This window comes from Artemia franciscana, chromosome 4 (assembly GCF_032884065.1).
Source record: "Artemia franciscana chromosome 4, ASM3288406v1, whole genome shotgun sequence".
NCBI lineage: Eukaryota > Metazoa > Arthropoda > Branchiopoda > Anostraca > Artemiidae > Artemia > Artemia franciscana.
This window is the reverse complement of record NC_088866.1, coordinates 25,218,110-25,245,555: the sequence shown is the minus strand read 5'-3', so window position 1 is coordinate 25,245,555 and position 27,446 is coordinate 25,218,110. Positions and strand designations below refer to the sequence as shown.

Here is a 27,446-nt window from a genome sequence, read left to right as displayed (position 1 = left end):
GAAAATAAAAACTACTTACGGAGTGAGTAAAAATGTTATTTGACAACACTAAAGTATTGCAGTGAGGACAAGGTAATGGCTTGTTGTCTTCTAGCCACTTATTACGATGAGGCATAAACCCAAACGTTGGTGAGGCATTTCTCTTGGGCCGGGTCCGCTTCGGCGGCTTAGGGCCGGGACACATAGCCTAAAACAAATTACTGATGTGATGTCGTTGAGGCGTATGTTTGTTACAGAGTTAGTAACGAAAACAACTTCTTTTTTCCTCATTTTTCTATTTGGGATTTTTCGCCTCCTCCCCCCCAATTCGAAACTTTGTTTCGTCGCGATATAATAGACCAAGAATATAAACAAATCGTTAAAAAATTAGAGGAAGAAAAGGCCTTGCTACCAAAACAAAATATATGAAAAAATCTAAATTGAAATAAAGGAATAACTAAACTGAAGGATCCTTCCCTACAAGATTGTCTTCAAATTAGCGTTGCTAATTTGAGGCTTTGGAAGTCCTAAATACATGTAGAAATGTCCTTGAATAGATTATTTGTTGTTCATTAGTAACACATTATTCAAGTATGTCTTTTACTGGGACACACAGCGTTCTTAGGCGGTTTATTATTTTTCTAAGAAGATAAAGTAAAAAATGTTACCACCCTCCCAAACTCCATACGTCGCCTTCTTTCCCTTCTTCAGCATTGAAAGGTAGACTGCCATCTAGCGATATGTGGAACATGTTCCTTTAATATTCAGGTCACTTTTAGTGATCTGTGATTCGTGGATTAGTTCAAACAAGGGGGAAAGATCCCCCTTGTTTCTTTACCGTCATTAAAAGTTAGAAAAACTTATAGAATGCATTTTTACTACACCTTACAGCAAGCAATGACGAGAAAATTAGTTTTTTATCAAAGCAATACCGCTCTTAAAATCTATATTCATAGAATCAATTTCGAACTACATACATTCAATAATGTAAATTAAATAATTAGAGATGATTGCGAAGGAAAATGGGATTAAGGAAAATTAACGCGCAAGGTTTCTCCGAACACGATGAATATGACGAAGAAAATTTAATTGCATATACATTTGAGCTTTCTTCAAATTTCGATGTTCTTAAATTATCCTTCATTTCACTGCCCTATTGGTCAGAATTAGCCTAATTCTTGCTCTAAAATCATAAATAAAAAATCGAATAGGGATAAATCCTTTTATTAGACAGTGGTCTAATTCGGTCATATGTACAGTGACCTAAACACCCAGTATTTTTTGTGAATTATAAGTGTCTAATAAAAGTATTTACCCCTATTCGAACTTTTATTTATCATCAGAGAAAGGCAGTGTGGTCTTCGAAATTACCTAACATATTGTGATTAAAGGATAGTCCCTGCTATGTCACATAGTACAAGGCAAGACTTGCTTGATCTGTTCCTGCCATTGCGTGTGATTGAAACTTATTTTAAAGTTTTACGTTTGTTTTTCCGGTTCGATTTTTTTCTGGTACACTCGTATAAATGTAACAATGAAGTATGTAAGCAGACAATAAATAATCTTTTTTTTCATTTTCACCACTGTCCTTCGACTATAATCGTTTTTTAATTCTTTGACGAATAAATAAAAGTTTAAATAGGGATATTCATCATAGGAAGGCAGTGTGGTCTTCCAAAAAAAAACTTTCTAATTCTTTAAGATATGCAAGGAAACTTATGATACCGGTTCATAAGAAAGGTAATAAGAGTGAGTGTTGCAATTTCAGAGACATTAGCATAATTTTTCATGGAAGCAAATTACTTAGCATGACGATACATTTCATCCAAGAGATGGTGTAGATAAATTTTTAGGAGACGAACAGGTAATTATGGAAGATTAGCTTGATTTCTGTAGGAACCAAATTATTTAGCATAGCGATACTTATTAGACTAGCAGATGATGTAAATAAAGTTTTAAGAAAAGAATAGTGTTATTTTTGAAAGGGGAAAAGATCTATCAACTGAATTTATTTGAAAAGTGTTTGAAACACCAGAGTGCTATTTACGTTTCTATAGTTAAGGTAGAAAATAAGGTTAGAAGTTGATTTGGTGAGAAATCAAAAGTTAAGCATGGTTGTGTCCTATCCCCGTTTATATTGAACAATTCAGATAGACTTCGCCCAAAGGAACACGACAATGGCTACAGGAAAGAATGGAATCAAATAGGAAGATAAATTTCGACTAGACTTAGACGACGCAGATGATTTGAGCATCCCAGACAAAACTGTTAGCAAAATGAATGAGCTTTTTGAGGGTTTGAGATTTCAGGTTACAAGAACAGGCTTGAAAAATTAACGCTAAGACTCGGCTTGGACTATGAACGACGCTTGGACTACGAATAAACGAAGATGAAGAGCTGATGTTGGGCAACGACAAGAGCAATTAAGTGGATAGCTTCACTTAGGTAAGTAGAATTATTAGTAAAAATAGTGGATGTTGTTAAGATATAAAGTGAAATAGTCAAAACCCATTCACAGTTGAAGCAAGATCAATATATTAGAACCTACAGTAATAATAGTGGGCAAACATGGTTCTGAATCGTGGGTGCTTCGAAAGGCTGGGTAAGACATATTGATTGTTTTCCAAAAAGAGATTGTCAAGGGATAGTTTTGGGTACTCGTTTGACAGACCAAATATCAGATAATAAGCTGAATAAAAAAAAAAATGCAATTTGACCCTTATTCCTAGGATTGAAAAAAAAAGTTCGGACAGTTAAGTTACATCTTACGGATGATGGATTGCCGGGTGACTGGATAAAGATCATGTTTTTGATTCTTCGCCTGGGGCCAAAGGAAAAGCAGATCCTCCCCGAACAGGGTGAAAAGCGGTCATAAAAAAGGGACTAAAAGGACCCTCTAACTTCTTGGGATGGGGTAAAGAGAGAACCTATGAATAAATTTGGGGAGAAGGGGAACGTAAGAAGCTTTGTTGGCCACAGCCAGCTTGGTGTAGCAACAAGTTGTTAGTAGTAGTATTAGTGGAAGCAGTGGCAGTACTGCTACTTGGTTCTGTGACATGTGCTATTGCTTGGTAATGTTAGCTAGGGTCGATTTTTTAAAGACCCAATTTGAGTCTTTACAACTTCCATTTACCCCCCCCCCCCCCTCCCCCTTTCCCAAAAAAAAGAAAGGGGATGAGATCATGTACCAAAACAATCCACATAATCATTCTACAAAAACAACATATTGAAATCTCGAAGTAACAAAAAAAAAAATAATAAAATAGAGTCCGATAATCCTAATGGTAAAAACAAAAAGAAAATGCATTCAACAAAGATTCTCAGAGCAGGGGCTCAAATTTGTGCTGGTGTCTCCTGGAAACAGTACCCAGCTGAAAAACAAGAAGATTTGAAAGGATCTGATCTAAAGCTAAAACTTGCAGCAGTAAGACATGTTTGTTTTGTAAACTTTTTTTTATTAAGGTTTACATTTTTTGGCAAAGTGTTTCAGCAGTATAAAGTGTTTTTTTTTAAACACGTACACCCCACCCCAAGCTATCTTCTGCAGCAATAACTGGGGGTTGACGATACCAGACTACAGGTGTCATAAAACGCAAACGGGTGAAGCTAGTACAGTCGAAACACCTATCTTAAATTCTAAATTTCTACTGGGGACACTAGCGTGGTACTGACTTGGGCTTTTTCCCATTTATTTTAAAGAAAATCTTGCTGGAGATTCCTCATTCTTTCCTTGACTAATTTTCATGAATGATAGAATAAAAAATGAACTTACCAAATGAGTTATATAATTATTGGCTGGAATTTTCTTCACACATTTTTCACAGTCAATGAACTTTTTTCGATTCCATGGATCAGGTGAGTAAGCATCTCGGTCAGCTATGATTTTCACCGGCTTATCCCTTTCAGAATTCATTCTGCTAATTGCATGACGAACCATCGTTTCAGCTTCTACCCATCCTGAACCTTCACTTCCTCCAGTAAATTTACCTTGTACATCTTTATTGGTTGTTGGGTCTGCATCTCTTCTAGTATTGTCTTTCATTCGCTTGCCATAACCAACTGGAATAGGAGAATTTCCCTCATCAGAAGAAGAGCTAAATTCAGACTGATCTATTTCGGAAATGTTGTCATCTTCGGAATCCAGGACACCATTATATGCTAAAAATAAAAGTAGAAAATAAACCCTTGATTTTTTTTTACAACATAGCAGGTGCATCGAGAAAAAAATTTACATTATATCCCTCCTTAACTCATTTCAATCATTAGGTTATATACATCTGTTGAGTCTGCACTTCAAGGAGCTAACAGATGGCTTTGATAAAATAATACCCAAAGCCAACTGGATCAAGGTGCATATTCACCGCCAAACTAATCTATTATTTGATGCTTTACCTGATAAACGTTATGGTTATGGTCTATAAGATTTGGAAAGTAGTTTCTCACAAAATATATGGAAAGCTGTTTCGAACTTAAATAAAACAGCTCATATAGTTTTGATTTCACATACGTGCTTAACTGGTTTATTTTGAATCGTTGTATGGATACTGTGATTCCTGGTACCTTGGCACCGCTGAATAATCTAACATACACGCTTAACTGGTTTATTTTCAACAATCCTATGAATACTTTGATTCCTGGTACCTTGACACCGTTCAACGATTTAACACGCGTGCTTAAATGCTGTTTTGTGTGTGTTTTTTTTTTAACTATAATATGGTACTGCGATTCCTGGTACCTTGGCACCTCTCTACGATTAAACCTACGTGCTTAGCTGGTTTATTTTGAACCGTCATATGGACACAGATGTTCCTGGTACTCGTGGTCACTCTTGGGACCAATGAGAAATCACTTGGCTTGTACATTAGTTTCTTGACTAATTTCTTTGACCTTAGGCGAAGGTCAGTGATTTCACATACGTGCTTAACTGGTTTATTTTGAACTGTCGTATGGGTACTATGATTCCTGGTACCTTGGCTGTTTATTTTGAACTGCCGTATGAATACTGTGATTTCTGGTACTCTGGAATCACACCAAAGCCAGCAAGAGGCCGCTGTACTCCATGCCCCCCACCCCCAAAACTTATTAATGATATTTTATTCAAAAACTTATGGGGGCTGACCCCTGGTTCTCCATTTCCCACCCACCCCACAAAAAATTATTAAGGATATTTTATTCCAAAAATAATGAAAGCCGACGCCCTGACTCTCAATGGCCTGCTCCCACCCCCGTAAACAAATCTATCTCAGTTCCTACTGCCCTCCCTCTGAGTCACACAGCAACTTGTAATACAAATTTTTTTGCATTGACCAGATACGTACAGCCATTCCCGAAATATCGCAGATACCTTCCTTTCCATGACAATGCCTAAAACTTTCAATTCCATCCCCCAAGCTGCTCCCCAGATATTTTAGATATGCTATTTCGGAGAAAAAAATGCACACACTACCACTGATGTTCTTTCTGCCCCCTTCCAAAGTCAAAATTTGAGGTCCATTTGCCCCAAAAAAACACTCGGTGAAAATTCCAAATTGATCCTTCTGACATTCACAATAGCCGTCAAACAATTCTGAGCGGGAATCATGAGGGTATTAGAGGGGGGGTCAATATCCTCCACCTTTTTACGGTGATCCCCTAGCCCAAGGACTTACGAACATGGATTTGGAGTAGATCAGGAAAACTTCATGCTCTTTTTTTGTGGGGGAGAGGGGCCATGTCCAAAACGTTTATTTTGGTGGGTTAGGTTCTTCTTGATCCAAGGACTTACGTGTCAGTTGTGATCAGAGACTAAAACACTTTGTTCCATTTCCTTGCCATCCAACCCTCCCCCTCTCTCCCACAACAAAATGTGACATGCTTTTGACCTACAGGACCTCTGAAAGCATCGAACCAGTGGAAATCCAAGGTTAAAAATTCTTCCTTTTCCACTATAAAATATGTTTCTAAACAATTGTCAACTTACATAATTTAGGCCAGGTGCCTCGATGAATGTAGAGACCAGGTCATCCCCCAAAACATATTTTAGATACCCTTTCGACTATTTTGAACTAAATGAAAACATCCAAAATTCAAGCAGATTTCTTGGAAGTTTACGGGGCTGGGATAGACAAAAAGGACATGTGAGAAGGCTTATATATCTATTGATATCAAAATCCCTTTTTTAGAGTTTTAGTTACTGTTGAGCCATATCCCTCCTTACTTAGAGTTCGTTACCACAAACTGTTTGATACACGCATATACTTATAATCAATAAAAAAAAGTATGCAATGGCTATTTTGAGAAATTTGTTTAAATATAAGAAAATATGTAGTTTTGCTCTGCAATTTATGCAAACACCATTTTTCAAATTTCTATTTTTTTAATAGCTTAATTCTCGTGTTCAAAGCTCCAGATCTATTCGCAGAAAATTACAATTTTCTTGCATAAATAATTTATCTGTTAATCACTATATATATATATATATATATATATATATATATATATATATATATATATATATATATATATATATATATATATATATATATATATATATATATATATATAGAGTGAGAGAGAGAGAGGGGGGGAGAAAGAGATAAAGAGATAGAGAGAAAGAGATAGAGAGAGAGAAAAGAGAGAGAGAGAGAGAGAGAGAGAGAGAGAGAGAGAGAGAGAGAGAGAGAGAGAGAGAGTGAGAGACACCTTGACAAATATTTGAAAGGAAAAATCAAAAATATTACCCTCTTCTCTCAAAACAATACCATTCAAACGTTTCACAGGTACATTTTTTTGTTGGGCTTCACTCAGGTTATCTTCATAGCTTATAGATTCTATCCGTTTTTCTGTTTCAGGAGGTTCTCCAAAACTCTTTGTTCTAGACTGGCCGCCTTCCAACCAAGGACGCGTGGAAACCTTCAAAGTTGGATCACTGTTCTTTTTCTTCTTCGAAAACTCAACTAATTCCTGCTCCGATAATAACTTTGCCATTAAGTTATCCTTCTCTACTTTGCTCATGCCTCTATAAACAGGCATATCTAAAGCTGATAAAATCATTGTCAATTCATCATTTTCTTCCTCTTCAAGAAACTTACTTTCTACATCAAAAATTGAGCGGCTTGTGCTTGGAAGATCAGCTTTCACTCTACATCCACGTTTTATACCCTCTTTATCAAGGTTACAAGTTTTGACAGCTTTATTGGCCAGATAATTTGCTGTTTTTTCAACTCGGTAATCTTTAGCATACAGAGTTGGTGTGGGTTCATCTCTTTTAGAACATTCTGTCTCCTCATAAGAACTGTAAGAAAAGTACTGCTCTTCCTCTTTATCACGTATATTTTTTGAGACTTCAGAAATAAAACTATCAGAATTGTTACGAATCATAAATTCTCTTTCGTTTGGTTCATTTTTTCTAGAATTCTGGCTTTGACCATATGAACTGGAAGAAAAGAACGCTTTCAACCTTTCACGCAGTTCTGCATCTTTATCCTCGTTGTCATTGGATATATGTGATATAATTCGTTCATCTTGTGCACCAAATCTCTTTTCCTCGTCAATTTTAGCGGTAAGAGGTGATTTTGGTTCAAAATTCTTTTCGAACGACGATCTGCAAGAAAAGCGTCCTTCCATTTGTTCATGCGGATTCATATTTTTATTCATGAGAGCTTCTGATACGGATTCATCAGACTTACCAGGAGTCATGAATTTTTTTCCACCAGGATTAACCAATGATGGATATGAATCCATTGCATCAATACCTCGACAGAACTTGGCCCCTCCCCTTATTTTTTCTGGAAATATTAACTCTCTATTTTTAGAAAGATCTCTTATTACTTCGTTTGGTTCAATATTGGTTGAGGTCTGAGCCCTAGAGTGCTCAAACAAGTTTGACTTATTAATTCCAGCAACTTTACTCTGTGTTATTGCCTTAATATCCTTGATATTTTTGATGTTATCGTTACTCGAATTCCGTTCATTACTATGAGGTAAAGGAGGTCTATTCTTTGGCTCAGCTACCGTGTTATAAGGATCTGTTTTTTTCTCATTTGACTGAGTGGTTTTCACACTTGGCACAGCATTAGAAGAATTCACAGATGATCTCAAATTATTGGATGGCGCTTTACTTTTGGTCAGGTCTTTGACGCTCTCTTGTAACGTACTTTCACCATTGTCAGGTCGTGTTAACTTGATTGGGTTTGAAACCCTATCCTTATTCTCATTCTTTGTTGTAATCCAATCAATATGTATTTTTTCATGTTCAGCAAAGTTTTTTATCACAATGTATTTGTCACAGTAAGGGCACAATTCGGTACGAGAACCACAGCTATCTTCATGCTCAAAAATGTTTGCAATTGTTGTTTCAATTTCGCAGTATACGCATTGTCTTAACCTGTTTTTGCATTCATCCTAAAAAAAAAATTAGACACTAAATAGATTATAGACATTAGCGGCTATGGTGGTCTTACATAAGGGATCACGAACCATGGTGGTACAAACTAGCGCTGCCACTTCTTGGTTTTTGTTCAAGTTCTTGCGATGCCACTCCTGAGTTTGCGATTTTTGAAAAAGAATATATGAACATCACCATCATACAGTATAGTTAGCATACATATTATCATTATTTAATATATTGAGATTTTTTAAGCCTTGAGACTTTTTGCATGTGAATCTTAAAATAGTGTTAAATTCTCAATGGCAACGCTGCTACATATATGTGTATAATTTTGATAAAATGTAATTAATATATTAAAATTAGGGAAGCGTGCGAACGAGGTCACACCCTCCCCTGAAATCCTATGTTTTACAAATTTCTGGACACTTGTTATTACAATTACCAAATATTTTTTTTACTTTGCACCCCACCACCCTAAAATCTACGTACATGCCTGATGACGAAGAATACGTTCTAGGTTCGAAGAAAAGCTACTAAAATCCACTCTTTTCATTCCATCTGACGCTTTCGCAATAGTCGAAAGATAGAAGAGTAACTTTAAACTTACTTTTGCAGTAACTTTTACATAAAACAGCTAATGGGCATCATTAGCGAACTAAATCTGTATTAATGATCATAATTGGTATTACTATTAGATTGAAATAAAATGAGACCACTAGAGCGAAAAAGAGATGGATACAATTCAAACTCAAGAAGATTATGTTGTTAAGCCTAATAAGCCCTTAGTTACTTCACCACCCTTCCCGGCGGATGCCAAGTTTAAGTAACTTCTGTAGTTAATGTAAAGTTACTACTGCTTGCAACCTGGAATGCAGCCAATAACATATTCGGGAGTTCTCAGCCCCGTGAATAATAGAACATCCAACTGTAAAAAAAATTATCATAGCTCCAATTTTTCAAAATATTGTTATAGTTTTTTTTATATATCAATTATGTCAATTCAAACATGAAATTCCCATAAGCTAGAATGAATTTAGAATATCTATAGTTCATCACCCACATAATTACCTGATTTAGCAATTATGTAATATACCATAAAAGCTGTATATTCCCCCATGTATACTATATTTTGCCTAGAAAGGGATTATGAATGAAGAGGAGATGGTATTTTATCATTAAACAGCTGAAGAAAATTGAACATTAAAGAAGCATTGAACATTGAAAAAACGTTGTCCACTAAAAATTAAAAATGACATTAAACAGCTACAAAAGGCATAACAAAAGGCGTATTTGTCTTTGGAAGTCAAATAAAAAAGTTTTTTCAACTGAAAGTAAGGAGCAAAATTAAAACTTAAAACGAACAGAAATTATTCCGTGCATTAGGGGCATTGTCCCCTCCTAAATAATCACTCTTCACCCTAAAGTTTTTTAGTACTTTTAAAAAAGATTTTTATTGTTCTAATTAAACGACCCTTTTGTTCCAGGAGTCGTTCTTAAAGAGTTATGACAAAAAGTCAAACTTTAGGGTAAAGAGCGAGGTATTAAGAAGGGGACATCTTCCTCATATACGTAGTACTTTCTGTTCCTTCTAAATTTTAATACTGCTCCTTACTTTCAATTTCAACAACTTGTTCTTTTACTTAACTACTGGTAGTTCTTAAGCAAAGTGGGAATACCCATCTCTCCCTTTACAGAAAAATTTCACCCCACAGCACAATCGTTAAGACAACTAAATTATGGCGAAATTTTACCCCGGACAATTACCCTTAACATGTCCACATTTATAATTGAGTCGGCAAAGAGAAGGTAAGACAAATAACAAAAAATTGTATAGGAATTCTAGAAAATCCCCCCAGTGTAAACTTCACTTAAACTTTTTCCCTGAAAACTTCACCCCCCCCCCAGAAATCTTCTGGGCGAACAAAGGGCGAAGCGTTACGTGATCCTGAACTGATTTTTCAAGAACAAAGGGTTTCTGTTAAACGCTATTGCGTCCACCTGGGTCTTACGCAATATCAAATAAAAAAAGTTTTTTAACTGAAAGTAAGGAGCAACATTAAAACTTAAAACGAACAGAAATTACTCCGTGTACAAAAGGGGCTGTTCCCTCCTCAACGTCCCGTTCTTTACGCTAAAGTTTCACTCTTTCTCTCAATTCTACTTCATAGAACAGTAAATAACTTTAACGTAAAGAGCGGGACGTTGAGGAGGGAACAGCCCCTTTTATACACGGAGTAATTTCTATTTGTTTTAAGTTTTAATGTCGCTCCTTACTTTCAGTTAAAAAAACTTGTTTTTTTATTTAATTTCTGAACGTTTTTGAATTAATGCATGTTTGATTTTGGCTCTCTGCAAATGATTAATTAAAACGAAATTTGCGTTTTTTTTTGTTTTTTTTTGCTAAATGGCCTTATATTAGTATTGATCATACGATTTTGACAAAAAGGGTGGGGGAGGAGGCCTAGTTGCCCTCCAATTTTTCGGTTACTTAAAAAGGCAACTAGAATTTTTTATTTTGAACGAATGTTTTTATTAGTAAAAAATACACGTAACTTACAAATTAACTTACGTAACGAACCTCTATATTCGTTTATTTTTATTATGTATATGAGGAGGTTTGCCCCCTCGTAAATACCTCGCATTTACACTAAAGCTTTAATTTTGTCCCAATTCTTTAAGATTGACCCCTGAATCACAAAGGCTGTAGAATAAATAGTTGAAATTACTAAAAAACTTTAGCATAAAGAGCGAGGTATTTAGGAAAAGATGAACTCCTCATATGCGTTATAATATTTGTTCGTTTTAAGTTTTAATGCTGGTTCTTACTTTTAGTGGAAAAAACTTTTTCATATTTATTTTTTCATTGTTTTTTTTTAAATAGTGCTAGAAAATCCTGCACCCCCTTCATGGAGTTTTTCCTCTCCCATGACAAATTTCTCCAATGGAAGATTCTCCTATGTAGCCCATTGTCCTCAATTATTTTGCTACAATTACGAGTAATGAAATGTCAATGATTTCTGGTGATAATTTGCCTATATCTTCATTTAAGAGACTAGTATCAGGGGCTTTGGGTAGAATTACGCTAGAAACATGGTTTCATTACAAGCAAGGTCAATAATTTCTAATGATAATTTGTTTGTGTGTTCATTTAAGAAACTAGTATCAGGAGCTCTGGCTAGAACTACTGTAGAATTATAAGTAATGCTAATAATTTCTGGTGATAATTTGTCTATGTCTTCGTATAAGAGACTATTATCATTGACGTTGAGTAGAATTACGATAGAATTTTGATAGAATTACGAGCAATGTTAATATTTTCTGGTGATAGTTTGTTCATGTCTTCAAACAAGAGACTAGTATCAGGGGGTACTGGCTAGAATTACGGTAGAATTACGAGTAATGTCAGTAACTTCTGGCGATAATTTGTTTATGTCTTCATATGAGAGAGTACTATCAGGGGCTTTGGGTAGAATTACGCTAGAATTTTGGTAGAATTACGGTAGTATTTTGATAGAATTACAAGTAATGTCAATAATTTATGGTGATAATTTGTTTATGTCTTCATATAAGAGACTAGTATCGAAGGGTTTGGGTAGAATAAGGTGATCTTTTAGCAATAACAAAAGGTTTGGCCGTGATTACGTGTCATTTTCGATCCATTCCATAACGGGAGCTCTTTAGTTTTAATATTGTTTCTTAGCTTTAGCAAAACATTTGCAACATATTTCGTCATAGATCCTTATTGCATAAAAAATGACATGGAATTTAAAACATTTCTTGAATGAGCCTTTTCCTACCATTCCTAAGGCATTCTCATATATTTTCATGATAAAAACATACTTTAAATCCATTGATTCATGTTTTCGCAAGCCACCCCTCCTTGCATTTTAGATATGGCTCTTAAGTTTTAACATCACTCCTTAGCTCTAGCAAAACATATGATCCATTGCAATGTGTTTCGTCTTTAATTTTAAATTTCCATATTGTTTGAAAAAGGACATAGAATTTAAAACATTTCTTGAATGAGCCTTCCCCTATCATTCCTAAGGCATTCTCAGATATTTTCATGATAAAAATACACTTCCAATCCATTGATTCGTGTTTCCGCAAGCCTCCCCCCCCCCCCTTTCTGCATTTTAGATATGGCTCTAGAGTTCTAGTTTAAAATATTTTTGGGCTATATTTGCTTGTAATCAACAATGTAGTCTATTCAAATAAAATCATTTGTGTAAATATCTTATTAAATTGTTAAATTTAAAATTAAATTGTTTCATATTCACTTAATTATAATTCCATTACTATACGTATTCTACAATAAACAGGACAATCAAATAGAAGATGACTACATGCTTCCATTAGACCGCACAAGCACAATGGAGAGTCAGCTTTCCCAATTCTATTTTAAAGATGAAGCAATCTGCTATGTCCTGTAATAAGCTGTGTTAATCTGCTATTTAGGTGGATTTTTGATGCAGGGATAAGGTCGTCTTTATTTTCAAAAAAGTTAGCCGGCCATGTGCTAACAGATTTTTTTAACTCATCAAACGAATTTGCATACAAAACTCATTTATAGATTTACGGTCTATATGAAAGGGCTGAGATGCACTGAAGTCATTAAAGGAAGGACCCAAAAATTTTCAATAATTTGGTCGGTATAATGGCTATGATGTGCCGAATAGCTACTCCATTCAAGGTAGGACTCAAAACCCTTGGTCATTCTTGAGGTCGACCATTTTTTCCGTATATGATGGTAAATTTAAATTATTTTGCGCAGAGTGTATTTGAGTTTCTTTGCCATTTCCCCTCCCTAGATTTTACCCCTTCCCCCATAGACTTTGGAAAATATATTTCTGGGGGATATTTTCATTGAAAATAGCTAGAAAAAATAGCTCGGCACGACAACAAATTATTTTGAAAAGGGAGGGAATGATACAAGATTTAAAATTACTCAATGGATAAATGAACGAATTTTACGAAAAAAAAATGAAATGATGGAAAAAAATGAATTTTACGAAAAATTGAATCTTGAATTTTTTCCCCGAGGTAGGACACTTAAAAGATGCTTGTAGCCAAACCACCGGGCTGAACACATACTGTTTTCCATGAAGAAAGAAAATATCGCACAAGACAGAACATGCGGAATAACGAAGAAACAGTAGTCTTTCGAGTATATGACGGTTATATAGAAGTTCGCAAGGTAAATGTACTCCGTATGCTTTGCATGTATCTTAGTGTTGAAAACATCGAGATATAGCACATTTAACTCTACAGACTTGACAGATAAACAAGAAGTATACGCTTACCAACAGATGTTTCTGCTCATAGAATTTCTCAAAACTTTCTCCACAGCCATTAGAGCAAATGACTCTCTTATGATCGTTCTCAATGTGCTCAAGTATAGAATCCCGAGGGAAAGGTTCATCACATTTTGGACACAATCTCAGGTGCTTCAAACAATGTATTGTATGTAAATCAAAGTTCACTTCCACTTCTTTTCGACTGGAAAAAATTATTTATATCGTATAAAACCAACCATCTAAGAAGTTAAGAAGATGCACGATAATTTATTTGATTATCTAATCAACTTTAGTCAATCTAATTTAATTTAATCTAAATTAGAAGATGTTAAAGAAGTTATTAAGATACAAGATACTAAGATAGCATGTAAATTGAGATAGTAGCTAGGATACCAAGGGTGATCTTATGTACCTAATATTGCAGGTTCAATTGCCACGCTGTATTTCCTTCGTATGATTTTTATGCTTTGCGACTTAGGATAGTAAGTTAGACATTAAGCTACTAGGACACACTTTACTAATTAAGCTATTAATAAGATAGTAAGAAAGTTCGGATAGCAATATAGCATGTTCAGATTTTAGCTGGGATAGTATGGATTCAAAACGTACAGTATCTCCTTCGTATAGATTTTTAGTACTAAGATTGTTTAGTTAGGACAATAAGATACTATTACTGGGGAATAAGTTACTAGGGATGCTATTCAGATAACAAGCAAGCTTGCATTGTGAGGTAGCAAGTTCAGATTTGAGTTGGGATACTAAGAGTATTTTAGGCAGCCCTCTAAGTGATTGCATATTTAACAGTTGCCTTTATAAACAATATAATTTCAATCAGTTACGAGTTCCAAGTTAAAGCAAGCTGGGCCACTTTAAATTCAATATTTAATTAATCGAGAGTTAAACTCAATCCTTGCACTTTTATTTGAAGAAATTAGCCAGAAAAAGATAGGCGTTGTTTAATATTTCTGAAAACCCTCTCTAGATTTTCCTACAATAGACCCGTCATTGCGAACTTTTCATTAGTGGTGTCTAAGGAGGGATTCTCATTTCAACAGGTGAAGAGAGTCTGTAATATGGTGCAACATTAGGTATTGTTGTGTAATAATCGCCTTATCTCAGAATTGTCTAATTCTCCTTTCAGCAGCTGGAAAGGGGTCCGTAGCCGGGGTTAGTGTAGCACCGAAAGAAAGATAAGATAACAGGGAAATTTCAATAGGAAAACTAAGGGTTTACACCGGTTGAATAAATAGTAAATTAGTAAAGCTGCAAAAAGAAAACTGCAGGCCAACTTATAACAGGCATGTAAATAGAGAAAGAATTGCCCCTAATCCAAAATCACTTGGTATAAGCAATCTTGTCCGTATTTTACATTATCTTTTATAAAACCCACCTATTTTTTGTTCTTTTAGCGAAATTGGGCACTCCCACACATATTTCCCCTTATGAAATAAAATCCTGGTTACACAACTGAGCTATTCCATCTCTTGGGGCTCTTTGGATTTGCAAAATTAAAGGGTTTACACAGGCTGACTTTAGCTAGGATGGTCGAATACTTTTTTTTCTTTTTCTTAATGCATTCGTGGCAAGGCCATATGCAGGGGGGATTAGGGGGTTTGAATCCCCCCCCGAAATATTTGTCCGAATAGTAAAAACGTAACAAAAATGAATGTAAAAAAACTATATACATTTTTGACGTTTTTTACCACCACCCCCTTCCCCCGACAAAAAAAAATCCTGGAGATGGCCCTGATTCATACAGCTAAAAGGTAAAGGTTGGTAATTATCCTTTCTCCCTCCCCCAGAAAAAAAGACAGTCATTGATACTTATAATAAGCATTAAAAATAAAAAACCTTATCTCTTAGCTCATAATGCAAACAGAAAATATAGATTTTTTTTCTTGTTCTTTTTTTTATTTGTTTATTCAATGTAAGTTGATAAGAACTGATGATATCATTTAAGAAATATGAGAATCACTTAGTTTTGTCAAAAGGAATTATCGAATAATTTTACGCGATTCTCAAATGATATTTATAGACTATATACGGTAAAATTACATGGTAGTAAAACAAATAGAAAGACACAACACTGTTTTAGACATTAATATAAGAACTTAGCAAAAAAGAAAGTTTATAAAAAGAGCATTAAAGGTAAATATTAAGACCTAAAACGAGCAGCACTTAAAAACGATTAGAAACGCCTATGAGTAAACAAACAATAGCAAAAAACAGATAAATTAAATTTGAAAATCAAACCATACTTAAAACGAACAAAATCACAAATACTACCACTCTCCCAAATCCCACTAAAGGCTGGAGTGTAAAAAAGACCTACCAACTTTATTGAAGCTGTACTACCTAAGTTTTGACCTTATTGGCAGTAATTATTGTGCATTTCTGTTTGTTGTAGGTTTCCTTTATTCAGCCATAGTCATTTCTGTTTGTTTCAAGTCTGATTTATTATTCAATTTTATTTCTCCTTACTTTAGGTTTTAATATTGTTCCTTGCTTTGCTTTGTAGAAAAAAAAACGCTGGAAAAGTCCTTTTGAAATAACAATGATAATAACGATAGTAATTAAACAAGAATGAAAATTACGAATGAAAAAGTGATTAAACAGTGCAGAGTATATAGCAACTCCGAATCCAAACTAATCTTAAAACTTTGTTTCAACCAAAAATATTTGGAATAAGTTGCTACAACTACAACAAATTCATATCAGAGCAAAGCCAAATGTGGCTGCTAGACTGGCTACATCCATATTCCTACTCCATCTCATCCATTTTAAACGTTATACTCCTTCTCATGATAATCACCAATATCTGTTAAAAAGGTTGAAATGGCTAGGGGGCGTTCAGAAGATGATGGATGACACTACAGATTCCCAAAGATTGTCCTTTTCGGCCATCCGTGTAGGGCTAAACAGAAAGCAAGTCGTCCTTGATTGGGATGGTAGTACATCGTAAGGAAATACTCAAAGGAAATGGAAACTTCTCAGAGGGTGTAAAGAGGGGGGCTTTGCAGAGATTGGGATGGAGAAGGAGCGTGCATAGCTGTGTTAGCCTCAAGCCGCTGGGTACTATGGCGAATTGTTAGTAGTGGTACTAGATATTCAAAAAGGTTTAGAAGCTTTAATAATTTCCATCCCATTCTAATTAAGAACCTTTTGTGTTTCACTATAGCTAGGACGCAGACAAAAATGATTTAAAATCCACATCCTATGGATTGACAAAGGCTATATCCCGACTATTGAGTAGCCCTACTAAACATACCCCAGGAGACAACAGAAAGGGTAGACAGCCGAAACTAGGCTGATCTGTTTGTACTAAAGAAGTGTTTTTTTCTTTTTTTTGGGGGGGGGAGGCAAGATTGCTGCCAAGATTGGATGTACTGAAGTATGCTGCCAGTATTGGCTGTCACATCATACACAAGGCTGATCCCCTTGAACATATGAAGTTCCAATTATGCTACAAGAGAGGATCTATTGAGAAACAAACGTAGAGGGGGATGGGGACAAGTTCTCTTACTAGTACTGGTTTTGTGGATCCTGTATCCCTTCCCACTGATGGCTGGCAAGTGGTGGATGACTCTCTCCTGTCTTTTTAGGTAAGAATTTTGCATGTATATGTCAGTGTCAAGCTGCCAGGTGGGGTCCTCAGGATTGGGGAAATCAATGGTGGATACCATGAATATACGACGGATGACTGTTCCACAAAGAGGAAAAAAGAGATAGACAAACATACTCAATAGGAGATGCCCAGGGGAGCACAAAGAGCCCAGCAGCTAAGACATTGGTGCTTTTTACTGAGGGGAGGGGGCGATAGGCTTTTGTGACTACAACTACAGCAAATTTATATCAGAGCAAAGCCAAATGTGGCTGCTTCACTGGCTCTGTCCATATTCCTACTCCATCTCACCCATTTTAAACGTTATACTCCTTCCCAAGATATTCACCAATATCTGAGAGACAGGTTGAAATGGCTAGGGGGCTTCAGAAGATGATGGATGACACTACAGATTCCTAAAGAGTGTCCTTTTCGGCCATCCGTCCAGGGCTAAAATGAAAACAAGTCGTCCTTGGTTGGGATGGTAGTATGTCGTAAGGAAATACTCAAAGGAAATGGAAACATCTCAGAGGGTGTAAAGAGGGGGGCTTTGCAGAGATTGCGATGGAGAAGGAGCGTGCATAGCTGTGTTAGCCTCAAGCCGCTGGGTACTATGGTGAGTTGTTAGTAGCAGTACTAGATATTCAAAAAGGTTTAGAAGCTTTAATAATTTCCATCCCATCCTAATTAAGAACCTTTTGCGTTTCACTATAGCTAGGACGCTGACAAAAATGACTTATAATCCACATCCTATGGATTGAAAAAGACTATATCCCGACTATTGTTTAGCCCTACTAAACATACGACAGGAGACAACAGAAAGGGTGAACGACCGAAATTAGGCTGATCTTTTTGTACTAAGAAAATTTGTATTTTTTTTTGGGGGGGGGGAGGTAAGATTGCTGCCAAGATTGGATGTACTGAAGTACACTGCCAGTATTGGCTGCCAAATCATACCCAAGGCTGATCACCTTGAACACATTAAGTTCCAATTATGGTGCAAGAGAGGATCACTTGAGAAACAAACTGAGAGGGGGAGGGGAACAATTTCTCTTACTAGTACTGGTTTTGTAGATCCTGTATCCCTTCCCACTGATGGCTGGCAAGTGGTCGATGACTCTCTCCTGTCTTTTTAGGGAAGAATTTTGCATGTATAAGCCAGTGTCAAGCTACCAGGTGGGGTCCTCAGGATTGGGGAAAACAATGGTGAATACCTTGAATATACCAGGGATGACTCTTCCACAAAGGGGAACAAAGAGATAGACAAATACTCTCAACAGGAGATGCGTAGGGGAACACAAACAGCCAAGCAGCTAAGATATTGGTGGCTTTTACTGAGAGGAGGGGATAAGCTTTTGTGGCCAGAGCATCTACTAAGTACTGTGAATTCCCTGATAAAACTAACAACAGTACTGATGATAATTCTTTTAAGTACAACAAAAGCTGAAACAGAAATGTAAAGTATTTGAACTTAAAAAAAAAAATGAAAACATAAACTCTATTTTCAAATTCTCACCAATTATCACATAATCCCATTGTTGTTTCCGTATCTAGCTTCAACTATATCAGCAAAATTCCATTTGTCAGGTTACCTAAAAATGAAATAATTTTGATTTTTTTTTTAATTCTATTATTTTCAGTTTAATTCGATTATTCATTTTAGATTCTGTTTACCTTAGGTTCAATTTATTGTTTTGGTTCGATTGCAACTAAACCCTCATGTAACTGAATTCTTGTGCAACTGATCCCCTGCGTAACTCAACTCCTGTACAACTCAACCCTCATGAAACTGAACTCTCATGCAACTGAATCCTAGTGCAACTCAACCCTGTTTAACAGAGCCCTTGTGCAACCCAACCCAGTTTAACTGAACTCTCGTGCAACGCAACCCCCACTCAACTGAACCCTTATTCAGGTCTCTATTTTCTAAAATTTTTGTCTTATTAATATTTAATAGAATAAAAATAACCCGGTTTTACATAGAGCCATGCGTTGATGCAAGTAAAAGGTACAGCCGCAAATCAGTCCTGGTAAAATAGTCATGTTCTAAAAAGGGAAGTGGGGGGGGGGGTAATGACTCCCTTACTCTCATGCTTGAAAATCATTGAAACTTGTTACGCTCGGTATTTTTTCCTCTTGATAATATGCCCTGAAAGTCTGAACTAAGACATGAACCATGAACTTTACTTTAAAGGTGTCCTCTACCTCACCTTCTTTGATAGAGTAGGCTGGAAAATTACTTGATATGCCTTGCTTGGGATCCTATGAAAGGCTCAAAACTTGAAAGCATATGACTATATTGGAAGTCAATTAAAAGTTATGAGCATCATAAAACAGCTGATAAATCTAAGCAAAACAAAAGAAAAGATAGATCTGTCATGAATGTTCACAGTTTGCAATAAAACCAAAAAAAAATTATGAACCATGATTTTGGCAATAGATTGATTTAATGGCAATTTTAATGATTTTGGCATTAGATCGACCTTAAGAGGTTGAAGATTGGAGGGAAGGGTTGACTAAAATCTAACAGGGTTTGATTTAAATGAGGGTTAAATTAAATGGAGATTCAGTGAAAAAGGGCTCAGTAAAAAAAAAAATAATAATAATAAATTTAAAAAAAAACTGTCTAGGCTTTATTTAACATATAGGCAAAGAATGGAAATAATAGTGTTTTTCCCCAATTACTCCACATGTTAAGAGATTCCCAGGCACTTGACAAATATCAACACTTTTGCCAATTCAACCTAGACCACCTACCCATAAAATGGATAGGTGGAACATAACTTACAATGGAATTAAAAACATTTTAAATAAAAACCATTCTCTGATTTTTTTTGTTTTTGTTTTGCTTATGATCTAAAATATGTTACTGCAATTTAAATTTCAGAAAAAAATCCATATACACTCAAAATTTGTGATTGTCCATAGTTTTTTTTTAATTTGCATTATTTACATTATTTATGAGCTGCAAATGGGATTGAGCTGCGTAAAGATTCAGTTGAATGAGGGTTCGGTTAAATGGCATAAGTTGCACAGGAGTCCATTCACACAAGGCTTCAGTTGAATGAACACCTATTCATTCATAGTAATTTATGATGGTTTAATTTTGACTTAATAAATGACTTTATTTCTGCTTTATTTAGATTTTAAGATTGTTCCTTGTTTTTGTTTGAAATTTGTTTAATCTATGGAACATAACTTAACAGTGGAACTAAAAAACCTTTAGAAAACTATTTTCTGCATTTTTTGCTTATAGTCTAAAATGTTTTACTGCAATTTAAATTTCAGAAAAAAAAAATCCACCTACACTCAAAATTTTTCATTGTTCATAGCTTTATTTTTTTTATTTGCATTATTTTTTAATCTTTATTTAATTTCAATAAATGAATTCTGTTGGTTTTATTAATTTAGCTCTCCCTTTGATTATTAATTTGTATTGCTGTTCTTACCAAGAAATTTTAGATGGACAAGGAGTCATTTTTGATCTTCTATGTAGCTGAAACTATTCCATTTTGTATCCTTGTATATAGGACATTCAGATAGATTTACATTCAACTGAACCCTTTGTTTACTGAAGCGACAAGCAAAATAATTGGAGAACAGAAACAAAAGTCAGCAAAGGTATATTTTTGCATGACCAGCAATATCCTAGTTGTAAGGGGTAAGGCCCTAGTACAAGTCACACAAAGAGAGAACATGATTAGCAACCAAATACCTATAAGCAGGGATATTTTCTGTGTGATGGCTGGCTTTTGTGCTAGGTTTCAGCTTAAGTATTTAAGCTAGAAAAATGGAACTTTATGAAATGGTCTTTAACCCTGGACATTATTCTGTGATTATAGTATTATATGGCTTTTTACATTAAAAAGAAAGGATATACTAGGCCCTCTCTGAGAGGGGACATATTCAATCAGACTTGGCCAAGCAAGACCCAACAGGTGAGGGCCATTTGCCCTCACTACTTAATACAAATATAAACAATAATACCAACACTATAATTAAAATGAATATTAACAACGCAAATTAAAACACTAGGACATTAGTGAACACTGTGATACCTTCTAAAATTGACTGAGACTAGCATTGGAAACAAGATATTATTTTTCCTTGCCTAAGAGATAGTCAAGGATCTATGGGATGAGACAAGGGTGTTATCTCTCTTCCCAGCTTCTTATTAAGAAATCCAGGAGCATAGTCTCACAATAACACAAGGCAGAAATAGAATTGATAACCTAATCTTGAAAAATGCTAGCTAACATGCTGAATGAGTGCTGTTTGCAATTACCTGTTGGAGGTTGGTGTCATATTTTTTTTAGGCAAAACTATCTCTTCCTGGAATTGTGTTCACAAAATCTGAAGACCCTAAGTTTTGCAAAAAAAAAGATTTTTCATGGTATTTCTAGACTCCTGTTGAGTGGAGGAAATGATCTTGTTACTAGTGGCGTAAATTCACAAAATTTAGGAGGGGAGATATGCTTTTCAATATCTAGAGCAGGGCAAATTTGTAGCCCTTTTCAATGAAAATACAAAAGAAATAATAATTCTAGGTTGTCACTGTGTTCAAGGTCAATAGTTCTCTTTTTTTTTTCTTTGTTAAATAAATTTTTAGTGTTTGAGTAGTTTATTATAAGTGCATTAACATTGATTAATTCTACATAACATTCAATGCTTTTTTTGGCTGGGAAAATATAAATAGTGTTTATTTTAATCATAAATGCATCTAACTTTTCCTTTAATACTTTTAATAAATGGAAACACTGTTTTCAAATAATCCAGCAAGTACAAACTATGTAAGATTCTGCAAATGCTTATGTTATTAATACATTTAATATATAATATTCCCTAAGTTCTTTGTTCTTGCACCACACAATTACTGAAGGGTTAATTTGTTTGTACAGTACAAACAATAATATAATTAAATTTTCTCTTATGACAAAATCCCCAGTACATGGACAGTGCATAATCAAATACCTTAATTAAAATATATAGCAGGTTCTTAACCTAGGATAAGAGGTAGACAGCTGGGATTGGGGACTAAAATCTTTTTCAAGTTTTTTTTTACACATTCAAGCTTAAGCTAAAGTTGGGCTACCCTTGTAGCCTAGGTCATTCAAATACAATATTATTTCTTTAATTCTTCTCTGTCATTGAATCTGTCTATGATTGAGGGGCTTTGTTCCATCTTTAAGATACTGTGTATCTTAAGGATTGGGCAGTATTTTCCAAGATTATACTCAAGCTAAAAATGTGCATTGATGATTAGGACCTCCAATTAATGATAAGTGCATCAAAAATAGTTTATATTTTAGATGGCTGAAACATTAAAGTTATGACACACAAATTACAGAAAGTTAGATAAATTTAGTTGTTACAAATCAACTTTTTGAGTGGTATAGAACTACCAAGGTTTTTATGGTGGGTTAGCTAGTTCAACTAGGCTAGTTGAGGGTCCTAGAAATTAGTTGAGTTACATGGATGAAACTGTCAGGCAAGAATCCAGGGCCAAAAATATGCCCTGGGAAGGTATTACAAACCCACTATCTATTGCCCTTTCCTTTTTTTTATGGCTTCAAAGATTGCATACATGAATGGTCCATACCTATCTAAATATTGACAATAAAATGTTATATCTTAAATTTAGGTTTTCAATCTCTTTTTAATTGGCTATATTTTTGAAAACAAAATTCCTTTTAATCCCTTTTTTAAACCATATAAAGGTCTTTTCCTAAATTAAGAAGTAGATTTACAAATTTATAAATCCCAGCAAATCAGCAAAGGTGTGAGGCTAAAAAACAATTGTTTGAGCAGAAGATCTAATTCTTGAGGTTTCACTTTATTAATAATAAAGTTTGTAAAAGGTCATCAAATGTAATTGCTCTTTGGAGGAGGGAGGAGTAGAGTTTGTGCTTCAAAATACTATATCTCCTGGGGGATCATTCATGTTCTGAATCTGCTTCTGAGACTTCTTCTCCTTCTCTCTCCAGAGGATACTGATCTTTTGATGGTCTTTAATAATCTTTTGTTATAAAAGTGAAACCTTATAAGATAAATCTTCTGCTCAAGTTCTTTTAATTTCAATACTAATTCACACTGCACACTAAATGACAAATTAACACTATGATCCACAACAGAAAATCAAAATACTTACAGAAGGTGCCTACAAAGTGGGTTCTACTTGAAAACCAGCACCATTAAACAACAACAATGAAAAATATAAATAAATAATAGCATAAAAGTGAGGAAAAAAGAAATAATTAAGAAAGAAATAAACACCTCAAATGAGGCAGAGTAAATGTATTTAGGTCTCATGTTTCCCCGATTTATAAGGATTTAATAATCTGCAAAATTAACACTTAGATCTAGGAAAAAACCCTTGATAAGGCAGAAAATTCTACTGAAATAACTTAACTTAGCAATTTTTACTGAAATAACGTAGGCATAGCTTACCAATACCTATTTTAGGTCCTTGATTCATTCCTGGTAGATTTATTTAGCCTACATAACTCAACTAAGTTCCAACTAAGACACCAAGAACTAGAACCTCACCCCTAAACTAGAGCCTCACAAATGCATGGAAAAACTTTCTGTATTTATAGCCTAGCATACATTCACCCATAATTGGCAAACAGCCTATACTGGCATTTTCTATGGTTTCTTCTTAACTCTTCCCTATATCTTATTATTCCTTGTCTAGAATTAAAATACTACTACAATTATTTAATCTTGTTGTTCCTAAGCAGAAATTTACATTAGGCTGCTTAAATATACAGTCGCCAACACAATTCAACTAGGATGAAAATGAACACATCACTTGATGCTGTTTTATGCTATTTCAAAATTTAATGATTGCTTCCAGGGGAAATTAAATTTTGAACCTTTAATGGGGTCCAAAAGGTAAAACATTCCATAAAAGCCAAAATTTCAAAAACTTATTTCTAAAATCACAGTCTATTGCAAAAAATTTCTAATTGTAGCTGATTCAGGAATGGTGACAAAATCCTAGACAAGCTCTTTTTTGCCATCTTGAAAAGTAGCTAGCTAAGTTAGGAAAATGAAACTTTTAGGGATGGACCTATAGACTAAAGTATATCATGGGAAGGTATTTTGAAGAACCCACCTCTATTCCTTCTCCCTGTAGAGGGCATTGAACTTTACTGTCCTTCAAAATATTTGTTTTATAAAAGTGAAAACTTGCAAAATGGATCTTCTGCTTAAATGAAGAATAAGAAAAGTATTTTCAGCTTCACAACTTTGCTCAATCCCAATTTATAAGTTTTCAAGATCTGTAAATATTTTTCCTAAATTAAAAAAAAACATTAAAATGATTTAAAATTTTACTCAAATAACAAGAATTGAAGCACAAGAATGTGCTTCAATTAAAAAGAAGATTTGTTTCACAAGGTCTCACTTTTAAAGCACAAACACTATAAAGGTAACTGCTCCCTAGATGGAGAAGGAGTGACAGAAGGTACTTCAAAATACCATCCCAGGACAGACTTTGGTCTGTAGACCTATCCCTGAAAGCTTCATTTTCCTAACCTAACACACATCCAAGATAGCAAAAAGAAGCTAAACCAGAATTTTACCTTATGAGGCTTCAAAGATCTGCAAAAATTAATATGGCTCAAAATCCTATTCTCATAACAGGAATTGCATCTTTGTCAAAATGCCAATGGGTAATAGACTTGTCAAGTAGGCTAGGGAAATTTCTAAGACTTAGAAATTAGAAGAGAGTTAACATAGAAGCTTGGCAATACCTTCCTAGAGTATGTTTTGGGCCTTAGATTCTTTACTAAGCTTTATTTTCCAAACCTAACTCCTTTCCAAAATAGCAAAAAGTAGCTAGCCTATACTAGAATTATAAAATATAATTTTCAAGACACAAAGAAGCCCCTAAATTAGAACTATGCCAAATATATGATATTAATTTTTGAATTTATAGTCTATGATAAATGCTACTGCAGGCATTTACCCTTTTGGTTTCAGAACAAAAACTAGTCTTCAGCTTGGTTACTTCAAACACTTTCTTAAACCTCAGATATAATTTGGGTGGTAGATCAATTCTTAGTAGTTTCATTTACCTGACTCAACAGCCTTCCAAAGATTCAAAGCTTATGAATTACAATTTCCAATCCCAATTCCAATTACAAACTACATGTAATTGGAATTTTTGAAATTTTGCATCAAATGCAGTTGTTTGAACGCCAAATTCGGAGAAAATTTAAAATTCAGGGGGATTGGCAAGACTAGAATTTCGCCATTTTCTTAAGAAAATTGATGTATAAAGAAAAGACAAAGCTGACTTGTCTTTTTTATTATTAAAAAACAAAAACGAAAATATTATTTTCATTTATAAAAAACTCTATGCTAGATTAGGTGCTGAGGCCTGTCAACGCTTGGGCCCTTACCACCCTTTGGTTAGACTGTATTAATTGTATTGTTTGTGTTATTTCGTTTTTCTTTCCTTAATGTTTTTACTCCGCTTAATTTGTCAAAACAAGTGGGTAACAAATAAATTATTATAGTTGCCACCACCATGGATAAGGGTACACACATAATTATATACGTTTCTTGGTATGGATTTTTAAGAAATACCATGGATATGCCTGATATTTTGATCATTATCAAGCTTTTTTTGGAGGAAGACATGGATTTCTTGGATCTAAAGAGTAGAAAGTTGTTGAAATCATTCAAGCCTGGTCAAAAAGCCAAAAATTAAAGTTTAGTCTTCATTGATCAATTTAATAATCTACAGCCTGAATCTATCAATAAAAAGCTTGCGTTTTTTAACCTTTGCGCTAGGATTTCTAGATTCTGTGTTTTCGGGATAGTAATGTCAGCCAGAAAAGAGCTTCCAGATGTCTTTTCACTATTAATGCTTTTAGCTCTTTTGTTCACTTTCTTTTGTATGGTAATACCCTGTTTCGCAATTCAAGCATGCAAGTTTAAAGGAAACTAAGGGAAATTATAAAACCTTAAATCTTAGATTAAAAATTAATCACAGATTGTAATAATATAGCATTTGTAATAATATAGCATGATTATTACTACATTACATTAATAATATATTATATAATAACTACATTGTTATTGGTTCGTACATTATTATGACATAAAATACAGATAAGGATTGAAGATATAAATAATAATGAACTGCATTTTCGTGAACAAGCTTTCCGTTGTTATAAGCCAATACCAATTAAATTTCCTTTTATATCAATTCAAAAAAATGTCAGAGAAATTAAATGGGGTACTTTCTTAAATACCTTATTATCAACATTATACAGATTTTCAAGCCCCATGCGCAATTTTTCCAAAATTCTTAAGTGACTACTTATCGACTATCCTCGATGACGTGAATTAGAAATGTGTTACCCAGCCCAATGATTTCAAAAATAGCTCTAAGCGCTCAAATTCGTAACTGAACACAACAATAACAAAATCTTGCTTAGTTAAGTTCACAAAATCTAATATACCATATGTTAAGGAGTATTTCTTTTGTAAATTCATCCTAAGTTTCTTTGCTCCATTGCATGGATATAGACCGAGGGTATATACAAAAGTTTATTGACTTTTTCTTCAAATATATATGATTTGGCATTATAAACCAACTGTTGATTAGTGATATTGCTAACACAAAGAACTCATTGCTCCACCAAACCACTTGAGCCAACACAGTTACCCACGCTCCTCCTCCATTCCAATCTGTCTAAAGCCTCCCCTTTTAGCCCCTCCCAAGAATTATCAAGGGACCCTAGATGGTGGGCTAATAAAAATGATATTTAGCAATCTGTCATCCTTCATCTGCAAAACGTGTCCTATCCATCATAACTTTTTTCTCATCTTAGCCGTAGAAAGCGGGATTGGACCACATTTTTCGAACAGCTTACCGTTTATGCTTTGGCACCGTACGCTCCTACAGAACTTAAAATTTACACTTGGTTAAGTAGCGAGATAAATAATATTTTTTTTTTAATTTTTATTTTTTTTCAACACAGAAGAAAGCTATAGACTTGTCACAATAAAAAAAACACAAGATGTCACCAGGTTGTCAAAATGGTGTATCTGAAATATCTCAGCAATGGATTAGGTTATACTTTCAAGAAATGTTCGGAAGGGGGGGGGGACAAAAGGAAACTGAATTATGACTTGGAGGAAAGGGCGAAGCTAAATCAAAGGATGCAATCAAGAGGCAAATAGC

The 27,446-nt window shown here is 34.7% G+C and overlaps 1 protein-coding gene across 4 annotated transcripts in view; it reads right to left on the bottom strand.

The window, feature by feature from the left end:
• Positions 1–25,466, bottom strand: part of LOC136026197 (uncharacterized) — a 59,028-nt gene extending 33,562 nt beyond the window's left edge. The window contains exons 1-6 of one of the 4 annotated variants that reach the window (XM_065702520.1): positions 25,327–25,466; positions 18,762–18,837; positions 13,651–13,846; positions 6,699–8,361; positions 3,752–4,137; positions 20–187 (exon numbers count right to left, since the gene is read on the bottom strand). In XM_065702520.1, the coding sequence (XP_065558592.1) occupies positions 20–187; positions 3,752–4,137; positions 6,699–8,361; positions 13,651–13,846; positions 18,762–18,781 (2,433 nt within the window). In that variant the 5' untranslated portion in view covers positions 18,782–18,837; positions 25,327–25,466. The remainder of the gene's footprint in view (positions 1–19; positions 188–3,751; positions 4,138–6,698; positions 8,362–13,650; positions 13,847–18,761; positions 18,838–25,326) is intronic. The other 3 variants (XM_065702522.1, XM_065702519.1, XM_065702523.1) reach the window with 3 other exon arrangements.
• Positions 25,467–27,446: the final 1,980 nt, after the last annotated feature.